Source organism: Paroedura picta, chromosome 7, assembly GCF_049243985.1.
Source record: "Paroedura picta isolate Pp20150507F chromosome 7, Ppicta_v3.0, whole genome shotgun sequence".
NCBI lineage: Eukaryota > Metazoa > Chordata > Lepidosauria > Squamata > Gekkonidae > Paroedura > Paroedura picta.
Window position 1 is genome coordinate 27,786,593 of NC_135375.1, and position 17,091 is coordinate 27,803,683.

At 45.1% G+C, this 17,091-nt stretch overlaps 1 protein-coding gene across 20 annotated transcripts in view; it reads right to left on the reverse strand.

Annotated features, from left to right (window-relative positions):
- Nucleotides 1–17,091, reverse strand: part of PDE4D (phosphodiesterase 4D) — a 709,981-nt gene that overhangs the window by 6,983 nt on the left and 685,907 nt on the right. For all 20 annotated transcript variants that reach the window (XM_077347177.1, XM_077347175.1, XM_077347176.1 and 17 more), the window contains 6 exons: nt 15,956–16,049; nt 10,916–11,088; nt 10,343–10,441; nt 9,741–9,905; nt 8,503–8,602; nt 251–405 (listed from right to left, as the gene is read on the reverse strand). In XM_077347177.1, the coding sequence (XP_077203292.1) occupies nt 251–405; nt 8,503–8,602; nt 9,741–9,905; nt 10,343–10,441; nt 10,916–11,088; nt 15,956–16,049 (786 nt within the window). The remainder of the gene's footprint in view (nt 1–250; nt 406–8,502; nt 8,603–9,740; nt 9,906–10,342; nt 10,442–10,915; nt 11,089–15,955; nt 16,050–17,091) is intronic.

The window sequence follows — 17,091 nt, forward strand, 5'->3', positions numbered from 1 at the left end:
TTGTGCAGACTGCACCTACCCCCAACTCAAGATGCAATAGGATTGTGTGTCCTTATAAATCACTCCGAGGTCCACCAGCTAGAAATCTATAGTGGCCGTGCTAAAAATGAGTTAAGCACTTTCTGTTCATGTTCTGTTTGAGGTTTTAAAATGCCCTCCAAAAATATTACCTAGAGTTTGTATTTGCAAAGCTGGGCTGTGAGAAATTTTTTTTTTAAAGGAAAGAAAGTAGGTCCAAATAGCAACTCACAATGTCGATAACCATCTTCCTCAAAGACTGCCTCTGCTTTTTTGTCAAGTTCTGGAAAATGTCGCAGTTCTCCTCCTGCAGCAACTTGAATCCCACGGCTAAATGATGGTTTTCCAGGACCGAGGAATCATTGTACATCAAAGCGAGTTCGGAGTCTGCAAGACAGTTACAAGACAGAACATGAAGGAAACCTATGGCCCTTCCCCGACAAGTTATTTCCAACTCACTGCATTTGTCAGATATCCAGAAAGCAACATCTATAGTTCCAGTTCTTAAAACAGCGCAGTGCGAGTAAAGGAGAGTCTTCTGAGGCACGGCAGCTGGTATGTGTTAGATGGCAAAACAAAACAGGATTAGGTTATCCTGCACAGGCCAGCTTCCCAATAAATATTCTTTCAGCCACAACGGCCTGAGCAAATTAATGCAAATAAGTGGCAAATGGTTTGCAGACAAGGCTGTCTCTGCATACTGCACGTAAATCTGTAAATCCATTAAAAATGTTCCTTTCTCTTTACTTCTGGTATTAATATAGTTAAGTTATACGGCCAGGAACTGGGAACTTTTGCGGGGCTAGCAACAGCGCTGTAACTAATTCTTTGTGAACCTACGCTGGCAGTTCCTTTCCTGGAGCTTCTCCCTTCCACTGGTTTCTGATCTATTCCCCTCCACCCCATGAACACACAGTTACTCCAACTGACTGTCCATTGCAGACCAGGCATTTAGTGGGGTCTTTTCATAGAGAGCTGGTGCCAAGTAACGTACCTAGTTTACCCGTGCTCAGTAAGGACTACAGAGAGAAGTTCTGTGCTACACACATGAAATATCTATGAAGGGAAATAAGTGTATGTTCTAATTCTCTCTATAAGACTAAAAAATCTGTATATCATCTGGGAATAGCCTGGGTAGGACACACAAAAGAGCTGTCTGATGAGGCCATCCGCTGCATGTAGGCAAACACTCAACTAGATTTCCTTCTTCCAAATCTTCCTGGTTGCCCTTGGATGCAAAATGTACAAAGTGCCTTTTTGATGAGAAACGAAACGGTTTACATGTAATGGTACTTGTCATTTGCTGACATTAATTTCTGTTTATTACAGTTTCCATATCCTACAGCTAGCTGTTCCTCACTCTGCTCTGCTGGCTGTCCTTGTGTTGCATCTTATTTCTTTCAGTTCACTCTGTTAAAATCCCCATGACTCAAAAAAGATTTGCAGGCAGAAGCTCTTGTATTTAGATCTCAGAAAGCTTATTGTGTATTCTCCTGCATCCCACTCTCCTGCACCAAATGTGTGAGCCAAAAATTCCCGTCTCTTGCTCTTTCCCTCCCAGAACGGAAAGACCATGTTTACCAAAAACATCACAACAGCATTAGAAGACAGGCTTGGGCATCCAAGAAACCCCAAAATTTGTCTTCTTCTTTAAAAGCTGAAAAGTGAGAAGCCTCCCACAATGAATGACTAATTCACAAAAAGCTTTCAGGCTTCTGTACTTTAAAGAATTATTCTAGATGATGATGATGAGGATGATGGGAACACGAGCAATTTTTCTACTTTTAATCATTATCTAGCTGTCGTGATGTGGCAAGCTGCCTACCACATTTAGGTAAGAATATGTAAGATAATTTTTATAGCAATTATAAGTGAGCTGTACATATGTAGTGTTTTATAAAAAGAGGCCTCCCAAGGTTCTTAATAGCTCCTTTGTAACACATAAAGGTAAAGGTAAAGGTATCCCCTGTGCAAGCACCGAGTCATGTCTGACCCTTGGGGTGACGCCCTCCAGCGTTTTCATGGCAGACTCAATACGGGGTGGTTTGCCAGTGCCTTCCCCAGTCATTACCGTTTACCCCCCAGCAAGCTGGGTACTCATTTTACCGACCTCGGGAGGATGGAAGGCTGAGTCAACCTTGAGCCGGCTGCTGGGATCGAACTCCCAGCCTCATGGGCAGACAGCTTCAGACAGCATTTCTGCTGCATTTACCACCCTGCGCCACAAGAGGCTCTTTTGTTCAAGTAAATGTTTCTAAAAACTAACCTGAGCAAGGCCAAGATCCTCATCCCCCCATTCCCTGCTCATTTGCCTCTAGTTGTCACTGAATGCAGAGCTCAGCTCAACCCTTGCTGATCTGCTCCTCACCCTAAGCTGCCATTCCTGCAAGGATAACATCTCCTAACATGGCCTTGGAAGGCCAAATGGTTGTGTTCCCCCATCCTATCTGACCAATGGTCCCTCCCTTAAGTTCCTTTTCTTTCCCTTTTTAAAAATTTTACTTAGTTGCTGGATTTTAAAGTCTTTCCCCCTGCTCTTCTTTTCCTGTTTTTTTTTTTTTTTAAGAAATGCATTTTTAAAAAATTGACTAGTCAGCAAGCTTTAGGAGTCGGACTGCAGGAAGCACAACTCTCCTTTCACCACTGCAGCCAAGAGGGATGCGGGGCTCACTCTTATTCGCTCCCATTTCTGGCAGCCCGATTCTACCCAGGGCGCTTCAGCCGTTCAGCTGTGCAAGCGGCAACCTAGGTTGCTGCCTTCATTGAGCCGCCCCTGGCTGCTGGTGCAGCATTACCCATTTGCCGCACGGCCTCCTGACAGCATCCTTACAGGCTGTTCAAATCTCGGTGGAAAACAGGACCTTCAGATTCCATCACCCTGCAACCCTCACCCTTCACACAGCTATTCAGGGGCAGAACTACAATCATGTGGGCTTCCCAAACTCGCCTGTGCCAAGGCTGCAGGAATACAGGGCTGAGCGTGTGGGTGGCATTTGCTGGGAAAGAATCAAAGTGAGAGTTTGTGGGTGTGCATGTGCGTTTCTACCCCAATCTGTATGGCTCTCCCTCACTGGGCTTATTGCCATATTGAAGCACTGAGGAGAGGGGGAGTAGCAGTCTGACGGGCAGAATTGGAGGGAGGGGGAAGGGTTAAGTAACCCTCCATCTGCCAGGTATCCCCTGCAAATCACTACTGCGCTTCAATGATCCTTGCAAAATGAATACAAGTTTGGGGACTACATGTTTGCTTGTGCAGCTACAGATTGCTTTTCAGCTCTGGCCAGATGTGTTTTCGCATGGAAACCAAATTGCCAACACCTGCAAATAAGGTTTAAAACGAAATCTGAGAAACAGCTGCAGCCATCTGCTCTTCTCAGCCAGACAGGATTTGAACTAGTAACTTAAAATATCAGGGTTTTTTTTTATATGCCAGTTGTTTTGAATTGATCAACATACAAGACAATTAAAAAACAAACAGGAGTCCAGATGAGAACAACACAGTTTTCCAAGATTCAGAAGTCCAAAGTTAACCAAATTGTCCTGGCACTTTGTACATTATGTTCTATCAGGCTTCTATCATAAACCAAAGATACTGCGAAGCGTTGCAAGGGAGAGACTGGTTACATCACCCTCACTGTCAACAGCTTAGCATATTTCGTGACATGCCGTGTTCAGCTTCTGCCCCTGTGGGGGCTGCAGAGGTGCCTTTGGGATCACAACACAGCTTGGAAAACTCTGCTGTTCCCACCCCTCCTCCTTCCAGATGAATCATAAAATTACATTTCACTAGAAGGTAGCCCAAGGGCTATTAAAGCGCCCAAAAATAGATCCAGATAAGGGTCAGGCTGAGATGAATCAAGCAGCATAAGGAGTGGAGGGAGGGGAGAACCAGCCTCAAATCAGGAATTTCTTCTTTAAGCAAGGCAGTTGTGCTGAGTCCTGGAATTCTACTGCAGCTCTGAAGGAGCAACGAGGGTTCGTGTTCACTAGGAGTGGTAAACATACACAAGCCTGGTCCTCGCTGTGGTGGTCAGCCTGGAAACAGGGATACCATTTAGACTACAAGTGGGGGTTCCCTTGATGGTACTTGACAGATATTAATATATATTTATTGGGGGCTGCGTAGTCTGTCTTGTAGGCAAACAGTGCGTCGCAGTGCTTCTCTTGCTTGCACTGTTCTCTTCCTATCCCCTTTCAATCTCTTACTAAGTTTTTCACCAGATCAATTTGTTTCAAGAAAGCTGCCAACCTCCACAAACAGCTCAAAATCTTATGGGGTTTATTGAAATTGAAACACAGACCCCACTTTGTTTTTTCGTAATCTGCTACCTACAACAGCCTTTCTTCAACAGAAGACTGTGTCCTTCAGAAGGGCTATGGCAGAGTGGCCATGGACTACAATAACCATGAGCCCCATGCCAGCATGGCTAGAATGACCATGCTGGCAGCAGCTCATGTTAATCGCTGTCCATGGACATATGGAAAGCTGGGCTATGGTGAACTCCATTCACATCCCTCTGGATAATGTGAAAACATAGCCCTTTCACTTTTCTGGGAACGGGAGGGATACTCCCCTCAGGTGTCAAGGGCAGATCTGGCTTTCCCCTCTTCAGAAGGGCATGAACATGTATAGCCAACACAACTCACAGTCCCCTACTTGAGCAGCTCAGAGCACTAGCCAGAAAACATTTTGACTAGATGCAAGGATCCAACAGCTCAGACTCGGAAACTCTAGTTGGCTGGGCAGCACCAAGAACTACTAAGACAGATCACGGTTACTTTGAGTATGAAGTTGAACTGGCTTTCACCCTGTTTTCCAGTGCAAATTATTTCAGCACAGAGAAAGAGAAGGGGCAGGCCAATCTGCACCCACAGACAAAAGCTAACCAAGGCTTTAAACTCAACCCTGGAAGCTCAGGACACGTGTAATGCTGGGATGTTTTTATTCCCACAAGTAGTTCTGAAAGTTTTTTCTCAGGCACCTTCTCACCCCTATCAGCCGGCCTCTATCTAGAACAGGGGTAGTCAAACTGCGGTCCTCCAGATGTCCATGGACTACAATTCCCAGGAGCCCCCTGCCAGCATTCGCTGGCAGGGGCTCCTGGGAATTGTAGTCCATGGACATCTGGAGGGCTGCAGTTTGACTACCCCTGATCTAGAAGTCAATACCCATTAAGGACATTTCTTGCTGCCTCCAGCACATCCCTTCAGTCAAGGGGTGAGGCTTAACAGGACTTGGGGCAGGGCTTTGTGAGTGGTGGTTCCACAGAATCAGCTGACTCTGAGGTCTGATCTTGAGAGCCATTTATAGACAATACAAATGTTCTACATAAACTTCTTCCTGTGGTGTACCTGATAAGGTTACTCTAACTCAACTGCTCAGAGGAAGCTAAGGGATGGAGGCTTCCTCTCCATGATACATGGACTTTAACAAGGGGCTGCCTAGCACTGACGAGCACATGTGTATGTGGGTGGTGGTGGTGGAGGATTGCCAATCTGTCCACTGTTGAAAAAAACATCTCTAAACCCACAAGAGCCTAACAACTACAGGCCCGTTTCGCACTTAGCGTTTCTGGGCAAGATGATAGAAAGGGCAGTCGCAAACCAACTGACAGAATACCTGGAAGAAGCTTCGGTCCTAGACCCATCTCAGTCTGGCTTCCGGCCTGGCCATGGGGTAGAGACAGCGCTAATCGCCCTGACGGACGACCTCCGTCGCCAGTTGGATCGAGGCGGGTCGGCACTGCTGATATTATTAGACCTCTCAGCAGCGTTCGACACAGTCGATCACGAGCTTCTAGCTCGCCGCCTCATCGATGCTGGAATACAAGGGACAGCCCTTCAATGGCTGATCTCCTTCCTCCAGGGTCGTGGACAGAGGGTTGCAATAGGAGAGAAAACATCAGGCCGCCGGCAACTTACTTGTGGAGTCCCACAAGGAGCGGTCCTCTCTCCTATCCTATTCAACATCTTCATGCGCCCTCTCGCACAGCTGGTACGGACGTTCGGGCTGGGTTGCCATCAATATGCAGATGACACCCAGCTCTTCCTCCTGATGGATGGCCGCCCTGACTCTCCCCCAGAAGCATTAGCCAGCTGCCTGGAAGCAGTGACGAGATGGCTCAAGCAGAGTCGTCTGAAGCTCAATCCTTTAAAGACGGAGGTCCTGTGGCTAGGTAGGAAGGGCCCTTGCGAGGAAGCGCGCCTGCCTACCCTGGATGGCGTGCAGCTCTCCACGGCTCATGCCGCCAGGAACCTAGGCGTGATTCTGGACGCCTCCCTCACAATGGAGGCCCAGATCACAAAGGTAGCGCGGCTGGCATTCTACCATCTCCGCCAAGCCAAACTACTAGCGCCCTACCTGGCCCCGGAACACCTAGCCACAGTGATCCATGCGACGGTCACCTCTAGACTAGACTTTTGTAACTCGCTCTACGCAGGCCTGCCCTTAGCCCTGACCCGGAAACTACAACTAGTTCAAAATGCAGCAGCCAGGATCCTCACGGCAACACCGTGGAGGTCCCATATCCGGCCTATTCTTCATCAGCTGCAATGGCTACCAGTTGAATTCCGGATCAGACTAAAGGTTCTGGTAATTACCTTCAAGGCCATACGCGGTCAGGGCCCAGTGTACCTGAGGGACCGCCTCCCCGCCTATGCCCCCAAAAGAGCTCTACGCTCTACTGCCTCAAATCAGCTAAGGATCCCTGGCCCTAAAGAAGTCCGTCTGGTCTCGACCAGGGCCAGAGCATTCTCTGTTCTGGCCCCTACCTGGTGGAACGAGCTCCCAGAAGAGATCAGGGCCCTGACGGAGCTTAAACAGTTCCGCAGGGCCTGCAAGAAGGAGCTCCTCCATCAGGCATTTGGCCGAGACCAGACGTAATCAACAGCGACCAAGGGCCCCTGCTCCCCCCCCACCCCCCCTCAGAATTCAATCAATAAACCACCCCTCTCAGAATCCCATCAACAAGCCCTGGACCTGTTTGTATCACAACTGTTTACTGTTATACTGTGTTGTGTTTGGTTGCAATTGTTGGTTATTGATGTATATGTTTTACAGACTGTTTTATGTAAGGTTCCTTGTTATAATGTAAACCGCCCTGAGCCTCCGGGGAGGGCGGTATAGAAGTATGATAAATAAATAAATAAATAAATCTTTGGAATATTTTAACTCAATTGCAGCCAGGATGTTGACTGGATTAGGTGGTAGGGGCCATATCACTCCAAACTTGGCTCACCCACACTGGCTTCTAATTTGTTTTGGGGCACAATTCAAGGAGCTGCTCTTGGCCTTTAAAGCCCCAAGTGGTTTGGGTCCAACATACCCCAAAAGACTGCCAAATATCTTATCAACCTGCCCAACAGTAACCATCATCTTTGGGTGTCCCTGCCTTCTGACAGGCAACCTGTCATGGCTCCAAAGTTCTGGAGCTCTCTCCCTAGGGAGATTATTCTATCTCTTTCTCTGGTGAGTGAAGCCCTTTTGTTTCATTTGGCATTTCCCTTAATGATCCCTCCTTCCTAGCTGTTAATGTTTTGTATGTATTTTAATTGTTTGAAATGTGTTTTATGTTTTATGTTTTCCAATCTTTTTAAAGCAGTAGTGGTTAAGAGTGGCCTAGTGGTTAAGAGCAGTTGTCTCTAATCTGGAAAGCCGGGTTTGATTCCCCACTCCTTCATATGCTTGGCCTTGGGCCAGTCACAGTCCTGTTAGAGCTGTTCTCACAGAGCAGTTCTCTCAGAGCTCTCTCAGCCTCACCGACCTCACAAGGACCGTTTATGCACTGGATGTTTCATGCCGGGCTGTAGGGTAGAGTTTTAGTCGTGGCAGGTTGCCCCACCTCCTCCTGCATCCACATGGGGGAGCATTTGGCCTGGTGCACCTCATCCGCCCCCGATTTGTGTTCCTGCACGGGAGCTCGGGCAGTGAAGTTCCCAGTGCATAAACGGTCAAGGTGTCTGCTGCAGGGAGAGAAAGGGAAGGCGACTTAAACCGCTTTGAGATTCCTTCAGGTAGTGAAAAGTGGGGTATAAAAACTAATTCTTCTCATTTTTAATGAGATATGGTTTGAGAGGAAGAGGGGGTTATGTTGACAGTTTTAGAATGCAATTTTTATCCTGCATGTTTTAAATAGCTACCCACCTTGGCAGTCTTTGTTAGGGCAGAAAGGCGGAATATAATCTTTTGAAAATAAATGATAAAATTATGAGGAAAAGCCAGAGAGGAAAACAGGATACTGAGACACAGGAAAGACTTCCCTGCAAGGCTGCTGTGGCCTACTGCTCATAAAATGTGTGTCAGTATGATAGTTTAAAGACCTGGAGCAATTGGAGCCGAACAGGAAACTCATTCCTTCCACTTGAGTCCATTTTTCTAAGGGCATGGGACTGGAGAAAGAATTGTAGGTCTGTTTCCTGCACGCACTGCTTTCAAAATGCCAAATGAAAAGGTAGCCAAGTGTTACCAAAATAAAGCACACTTACTTGTGTTGATAAGAAACTGGTTTGAAACGCCGGGATGATCGACATCATGTATTGCACTGGCAAAAAGGGCAGCCAGAATCTCTAGGTCTGTGAAAACCGCCTGGGGGAGGAAGAAGGAATGACATTACTAAACACAGAAGAAACTTCTTAATTAGAAGTAATCTTCCCCGTTGGAGTTCTGATCTGCAGAAGCCCCAAAACGCAATACAAAATCTGTCTAGAGTCATCCATTTTCACAAGAACCAATTTAAATCCAAGCTTATAAAATGTCTTGAGTCACCACTGGCTAGATATTCAGGAATTTTTACAATTTTTGTTTATCAACTCCATTAATTTCATCTATAGATTAGCTGTTTTAAAAATTCTGGTCCAAGTGGAGCCAAATTCTAAACATCGGAATCTATGTTTGCAGTACAGGCAAATGGCACACTGGAGCATCCAAAGCATTTATTTCTTGGCCCAGCTGCTCTTCTGTTTGATCTTTAGCCCCACTGAGATAAATTTTTATAATGTAAATTGCAATGCAACATGGCATTAACTGACTTTTACTAAGCAGCAGATGCTCTTCCTAAGTGAAGAAGATAAGTCTTACTTAATTTAACTTCTAAATGTACAATCAGGGACACCTGGGCAGTCCAATACAGAGTTACTCAAGCTTAACCCCTTCAATTCAATGACCCGTACACTGGAGAAGCTTTGTATATAATTACATTGTGAATTCCATCAACAAATATTCTCTCACTCAGCTATTGTTGTCTTAATACTTGCCCAGGTGGCATCCCGTAAAAAATGGGGGCACATGATTTTGCTTCTGTTCATGGATCAACCATGTTTAAAACAAAGTTCATGTAGGTAAAGTATTCACAAGATTTAAATCACTGAATCTGAGAAAAAACCAGTACAGATCCCCCACATGAATATTTTGGGATTTCTGTAAAACTGATGATCACGTGCTTATTTTATAGATAATTGAGCAAATACAATAGGGTCAAGTTGAGAAGAATTTATGGATAGAATTTCGGGGGGCTGTTGCAGTTAAAAACAAGATGATTCTTGCAAACAGCCAGTATACCCTAGAGAATGATGCTAAAGGTAACAGGTTTTCTAAAACACAGATACAATATCACAGGAACATTTCAGAACAGTATAAAACAAGCATGAATGCTTAAGTCCTTGGAAATGCGAAATTCATGTTATAAATCTGCATCTCTGTTTCCCTCGCTCCATTGTGGATTTACCTCCAAAGCTGGGGTTGACAACAGCACGTGTGTGGACTGCACAACATCTGCAGCATGTATGTTGTTATGATACGCCACATCTGCATGGTAATGATCCTCCAATGTCATCAAATATGTTATTAACATGTCTGGTTGAATTTTGAATGTTTTTAACAAGTCTCGTTCCTGCAGTGAAGACAAGGAAAGAAAGCTGCGGTTACAAGACGGGAAACGGCTAGAGTAGCGGTCCCCAACCTTCTTGTAGTCGGGGACCGCCTCCGAGGGTGGGAGAGAGCCGGCAGCCCAACCACAGCAGCTGCACGTAAACGCGCACACGCAGTTGCCGCGCATGCGCAGAACAGCCGCACGTGCGCGTTTTCGCCAGCAGGGGGCGCAAACACGCATGCGCGGCAGCTCCACGAGTGCGCGTTTGCGTCGCTGGCGTGCCAGCGGCCTCGCCTGCCTCTTCCCCCCCTCACTGTGGAGGGGGGGAAGGCAGGTGCGGCCGCTGGCGGCCCGGTACCATGGCCTTAACGGCCCGGTACCGGGCTGCGGACCGGGGGTTGAAGACCCCTGGGCTAGAGGACAAATCACAATGGAAACCTGCTCGCTGTTGAACTTACCTGAAAAATGGTGTACATGATGACTGTCAAAGGTCGGTTCCCAGATAATTCAGCTACTTTGAACACCTGAACGCCCCATTTGTTTACATCTTCTAGTTCCTAATAAGGAATCAAACATCAGAAAATGGAATCTAGAACTTGATTTTCAGTTTGTGATTATGGGGAAACAACAACACAGGATCACCACTACCAACAAATATTTTAACTTCTCAGCAAACACTTTTCTAGACTTTAAAAAGGGAGGCAGCGTCCTGCTTGAGAGCAGAGCTGCGCAGTGTATTTTGTAGGAATTGGAGGAAGCGTTTTGCTGTCATTATCTTCAGTAATAGAGACATGAAAACCATTAGAGATTCTGCAAACTTTTTCACTTTTAAAGTTTGCTCCCAGCACTGTGGGATAGTCAAAGGGGAGAAACTTTTCTTTTGGTGAATGAACATATAATCTTATCAGATGTTAGGATCCAGCTGGTGCAGCAGGTGACCACACACAGCCTGAGTACATACCTGTCTTATTTTATTCCTCAACTAATGTGTCCTATGTGCATAGCCAGTTACACATTAGCACTGCTCTTACCTTGGCTAGAGTATCTTCTTGGTCAGTTTTAACTCCGAATTTGGGGATGCTGGAATTGGTTAAACTGGAGCTGTGCATGAGTTTTTTCACTCCACTGATCTGAGACATAGGCCGTTTCTTCTTTTCTTTCTCTTTCTGTGTTGGGGATGGGATTTCCACTTCATGCTGCTTGTCTTTTAAAACAAATTGGGGAGGGGGGGGAAGAGAAAATCTTTGTGTGAATACTAGAACTGTCACGCAGAATGAAACAAAATAAATCAGCACTAAATCTAACCACAGACTTTTCAGTTTCATAAAATGAATCCATTTACAAAGTATAGATTTAAAAAAATATCAACAAAAAAGTCCCCAACATACTACACAAAACACAAAATTATAAAGCTGGTTTGTGTCAAAATCAGACCACTGATCCAGCTAGATGGATATTGTTCTATTTTGACTGACAGTGACTCTCCAAGTTCTCAGGAGTCTTTCCTGATACCTAATATGAGATCCTTTTAATTGGAGGTATTAGAGGCTGACACCTGGTTTCATCTTTATGTAAAGTCCGGGGGGGGGGAGTGCTCCAATCCAAGCACAGATTCCCTATGGTATTAACTAATTTTCTTCATGTAAAACAAGATCAGTGCACTACTCAGGCTAGCAAGATGTGTTTTTCATGCTTTGAAGTGGCATGTTGGATTAACCAGGGCTCCGCTATGACTCTCCTCACATACCAGCAGTTCAGATGAGCTTGCTTTTTCTATACTCCTCCCCTCATCATCATGAGATTTTCATGTTTAATAAAGAGCCACTAGGGCACTGGAACTAAGGTTTAGATGTAGTGAAAGAAACCAATGGGTAAAAGGAAATACATCGATCCAAGGCCCACTCCTGGTGCTTCCACAAATAGAAGTGACAGGGCAAAGATCTGAATAAGATCCCGGTAGTGGAAGTTGCCTCGGTATCCTTATACCATTGATTTGTAGAGTAAAAATATGGCACATGAAATGATCAGGCTTTTTACCTATTAGTTTTACACAGATAAACAATTCATTTCAGGCGTTCAAGTCGGATACAGCAGATGCAGTGATGCATGATCTCGTGCCCTTCAAAAATGCAAAATCAAGTGATTTTAAGGGTTAACTCTTACCCTACATTGAAACCCTGTGTTTTGCTTCAACCCACCCCCATACAAACAAAAGCAAAATCAGGAATTATGGTGTGAGTCTAGAACATCCAAGAAAACTAAACATTTATAGGTTCCGGTTAATGGCCCTCTTTAGTGAAAAAGAATAGAACTGTAACTAGACCACAGCTTTATTTCGCTTCTTCTATTTCCTGGTGTGTTTTCTTTTTAAACCTTTAGAAGGGGCTAGTACTTACTGGAAACAGCAGTGAATTCTGATCAGATCACTGCAAACAAGAGAAAATGTCACCAAGCATCAGCCTGAGGCATTTGACCCCCTTCCTACCCCCTTCCCTCTGTTCACCAATTAAATACAACTAGGAGAAAGGAACAGCACTTGACTGGCCGCAAACCAGTAGAGGCAGGAGAATAAAGGCTCATGTGCATGCCTTGATGTTTATGGATTCAGTCATATGCACAAAATTTAGGAGCATCAAATGGGAAGATTATAAGCCAAGTTGTCAGATGAACTCAAGTGAAAGGAAGTGTCTGTCCAGAAAATTTTAGATATGCCAGGGAATTCCATGGGATTCCCTAAGGTTTTGTTCCAAGTGAACAGTTAACGTTATCAATGCTGAGCGCATTACTGCAAGCAGAAAAATCACCCCCCCCCCAAAAAAAAATACTGTTTTAGCGAGGATTATGCATCTATTTCCTGGATCCTATAGAACAGTGGTCTCCAACCTTTTTATCACCGAGAACCGGTCAATGCTTGACAATATTACTGAGGCCCAGGGGTGGGGTGGGGTAGTCTTTTGCCAAGAGACGTCACCGCTGCCGCCAGAGCCCCTGCTCCGCTTGCTTTCCCGCCGGTGCCCCTGACTGCCCACCGCCGGCTGGGGGGCGCTGCCAGCAGCAGCTGTGCAGTGCCATGCCGAGGGGGAGCCCCAGCCATGGTGGCCGCTGGAGAGCACCAAAGGTGAGCCGGCGGCAGAGTGGCAGGGCAGCCCCCAAGGCAGCAGCCGGGGAGGAGGCGCGGCCCAGTACCGACTGATCCACGAACTGGCACCAGTCCCCGGACCAGGGGTTGGGGACCACTGCTATAGAATACCTTTCCCACAGGAAACAGACTATTCTCCTGAAAATCAGGAAATGAAACAAAGATGACCTATAACTGCTGAGCTCTTTAGGGACGTTTTAATAAACTGAGACAGAGAGGCAACGTTCATTAGGCTCTATGAGATACATGGACATTTTTTTTGTCAGCAAATGGGGAAAGCCAGGCCATGAATACCTGAAGGATGCCTCCTTCCACATATAAAGGTAAAGGTATCCCCTGTGCAAGTACCGGGTCATGTCTGACCGTTGGGGTGACGCACTCTAGCGTTTTTCATGGCAGACTCAATACGGGGTGGTTTGCCAGTGCCTTCCCCAGTCATTACCGTTTACCCTCCAGCAAGCAAGCTGGGTACTCATTTTACCGACCTCGGAAGGATGGAAGGCTGAGTCAACCTTGAGCTGGCTGCTGGGATTGAACTCCCAACCTCATGGGCAAAGCTTTCAGACGGCTGCCTTACCACTCTGCTCCACAAGAGGCTCTACTTCCACATATACCTGCCCATAATGAGGCCTTCTTTCAAGGCCTTGCTGCCTTTCATAGGGGTGGCTATGAGTGGCAGGGACGTTTTGGCTGTAACACGTTAGTTTTGAAATGTCCTGCCTAGGAGTATCTACTTCCTCTGTGCCAGTCAAATGTTTGCCATGAGGTAAGTGCATGCTTTCTTGCCAAGGTCTTTTGACTTTTATAATGACACAATTTTGCTTCCTCACTCTGCAGCTGTTTTGGTGTTTATTCTCATCTGCTGCATTGTTAACCAGTCTTGTTTACTGTAGCACTGGTGTTTTAATTGTTTTTTTTAAAGATATTTGTTTATGGATATGTTATTTAGTTAGCTGCATCAGCAACAAGTTGAGTGAGTACAGAAAACAAATGTTTTCATGTCACTCTTCAATTTGCACCAGGGGGGCTAGAGTCTTGCATAACCTTTTGGTTTTTCACCCATTTATAAGCTTCTAAGTACTATTAAAACTACTTGATTCTATAATATTCTATGTTACTTGACACCAGTGTGAAGCCTTTGACTTTCTGCTTGCAAAAGAGGACATCAGAACACAATGTGTTTCTTTCTCTCCTCCCCCTCCATATGGAAACACTGATAGAGAAGTTTCAGTTTCTTCAGTGAGAAGGATCGAGAAGATTCTTCTAAGTAGGTCATCTCCGCAGGCAATTCTATTCCAGCTTTTTTCAAAGTTTCTTAAACAAGGGTGATAACTTTCCTGCCAGAGCTCATTAAAATTCCGTTTTCCAATCCAGGGCTCATTAAAATTCAGTTTTCCAATGCATGAGAAAGTATATAGAGGGTTGGGATTCAGAGAGTAATTTCAACTGGATCCAGAAGAAGGAAAATAGATTTTGCTTTATGATTTTATTATCAATGGAGCAAGCTGCATTCTAGCACGTTTTATACAGAAAAAGTGTGACAGCCTGGGATCATAGCTAATAAATACTCTGAATTAGCTGAAAAATTGCAAACAGTCTGATTCTGTGAGCAGCACATCATAACACGTTGCCTCTCTGTCTCAGTTTATTAAAACTTCCCTAAAGAGCTCTGCAGTTCTAGGTCATCTTTGTTTCATTTCCTGATTTTCAGGAGAATAGTCTGTTTCCTGTGGGAAAGGTATTCTCTAGCAGTGGTCCCCAACCTGCACTGTTTGTTGGCCTTCATTGGCCGCTGTGTCAAACAAGATGCTGGACTACAGGGACTACTGGTCTGATCCAGCAGGACTCTTATATTAAGTCTTCAGGTTCCCCCAAATGACTCTATGAGGTTAGGCTAAGTGCAGGTCAGACTCAAGGTCACATAGGGAACGTCATGGCTATGGAGGGTATCGCTCCTAGTTCAGCACTCTAGCCACTACACTATACCAACTAGGGTTGTGCGCTTCAGCCGCTGAAGAGGCCATTCATGCTCAAAGCAGCAACTTGGTCCCAGCTTCCCTGAATAGTGAGACATCCCATGGATAGCACTAACATGCTTGGCTTCCTTTTCACGAAAAAACAGTGGAGACCTGTAGTTTCGTTGGTGATATTTGCTGGATTTACAAATGTACAAGCAGAAATGGGGGCCTGTGAGACTCATGGGGGGAATCCCATCTCCCCCACAGCCACTGAGCGCAGATATGGGTCCCTGCTCCTGACCTTAGCTCTGGGCAAGGTTTTGCCACCAGCGCTGCCCCTCCCCCCGCCATGGCCGCTTCGGGCATGAACAGCTGCTTTGGCGGGTGAAGTGCACAACTCTAATATCAATATGTTTTACAGACCAAAACACACTTGACCCTGCAGAAGAAACAAATGACAGTGCATGGGTTTGGATAACAATTTTAAACTGATTATTTTTTAAAGATTTTAATGATATTTATTGTATGGAAATTTTATCCGCAACACTGTTGTAAGCTCCCCAAGACCATTTTGGAGAGGGGTATCTAGAAGCCCTAAAAATAAATAAAAATAAATAAAATGTATATATGAACTAGGATGGTCTGTTGATTTTGGAATTGCCCCATATACTTATGCGTCACCACACGACACGTCCATGTGGTAAAAAGCAGAGATAACTGGGGGGAGGGGGGTGGTCTGTCCACTGGAACAAAAAAGTTCAATGTAAAGGGGAAAATTCATATTGTCAAACAAAAAGCAAGTACTGCATTTAAACCAACCATGATTTAGATGAATATGCACAAAACATTATTATACAGCACAGAAATATATGCATTGCTAGAACCATTCCATCTGGATGTTGATGGTGGGCGTTGGAAGAGAAAACACAAGGAAAAAGCACAAGCAGTACTCGTTTCCAAAGCCATCTGCTTACCCAAAAATGTGTTGGATATATATTCAGAGACCTGATTGCCCGATCGGCTCATTTCAGATAAGTGGGTTAGCTCCCTATTGAGCATTCTTTTAAACTGCAAAGGAAAAAGGAAAATGGGACATGTCAGTGACCAACAAACATGTACATGAGAAAGTTCAACATTCCTTCCTTATATAGACATTTCATCCTGAAAACAGTTTTGACTCAATAGAATAAGAAAAGATAAGATTCCCATTTCCAGGAGGGAAAAAGATCTCAAAAACAGGCATCATCAAATGTATTATCCTACACAACATGATACGAATATATGTGAAAAACTAATTGTAGCCCTGAGTACAGATCAATTCAGCAACTCAGATTCTTCAGATGCATATGTAGGGGGGGAAATGACTCCTATTTAATTTATAATATACATCATCACATCCCACCTTTGTTTCTTTTTTCAAATGATGTATAAATACATGCCAGCACAGTGTCATCAAAACTAAAAATGTTCAATTTTCTGCATCCTCGTTGGCAGGATTAAGAAAGGTCAAATGCACATCCCTGCTTTCTGAAAGCACATCTCTCTCTCTCTTATTGGAGTGTGGGGGTACGAAATGTACTAAAGTTTGATCCAACTGTCACCAGTCTAAGTGTCGTAATTTTATGGATCGACCTTTTTAAATGCACCTTAAGAATCGCAACAGCACATTTTGAATCATGCTATGAAATCCGGGACGAAGCAGGCTGTTCTAATGGGCAAGTGGGTTAGATCCAGACTAAATTGTCCATTTTCATACATTCTCCCTTCCCATGGTAGACACCCTCGTGTCATTCCTGTGGGTCCTCTACACACACACACCCTTCCCTAGAGTGCTATTTCTTAGAGATTTGTGGTATGCAATTGAGGGGGTAAAGCTGGAAAGTTCCATTCTACTACTGGATCCAACCCTGTGTTTCCAATTACACAACTAGGCTGTTGTGCCTACTTGATTTGTACCAAATAGTTATCATCCTGTGTGTCCCCCTTGGGGCAGAATACCAGATTTCTTGCATTGGCTAGACTTTTTACTAGAGCAGGGGTAGCAAATGCTGGCAAATGCTGGCAGGGGCTCATGGGAATTGTAGTCCATGGACATCTGGAGGACCACAGG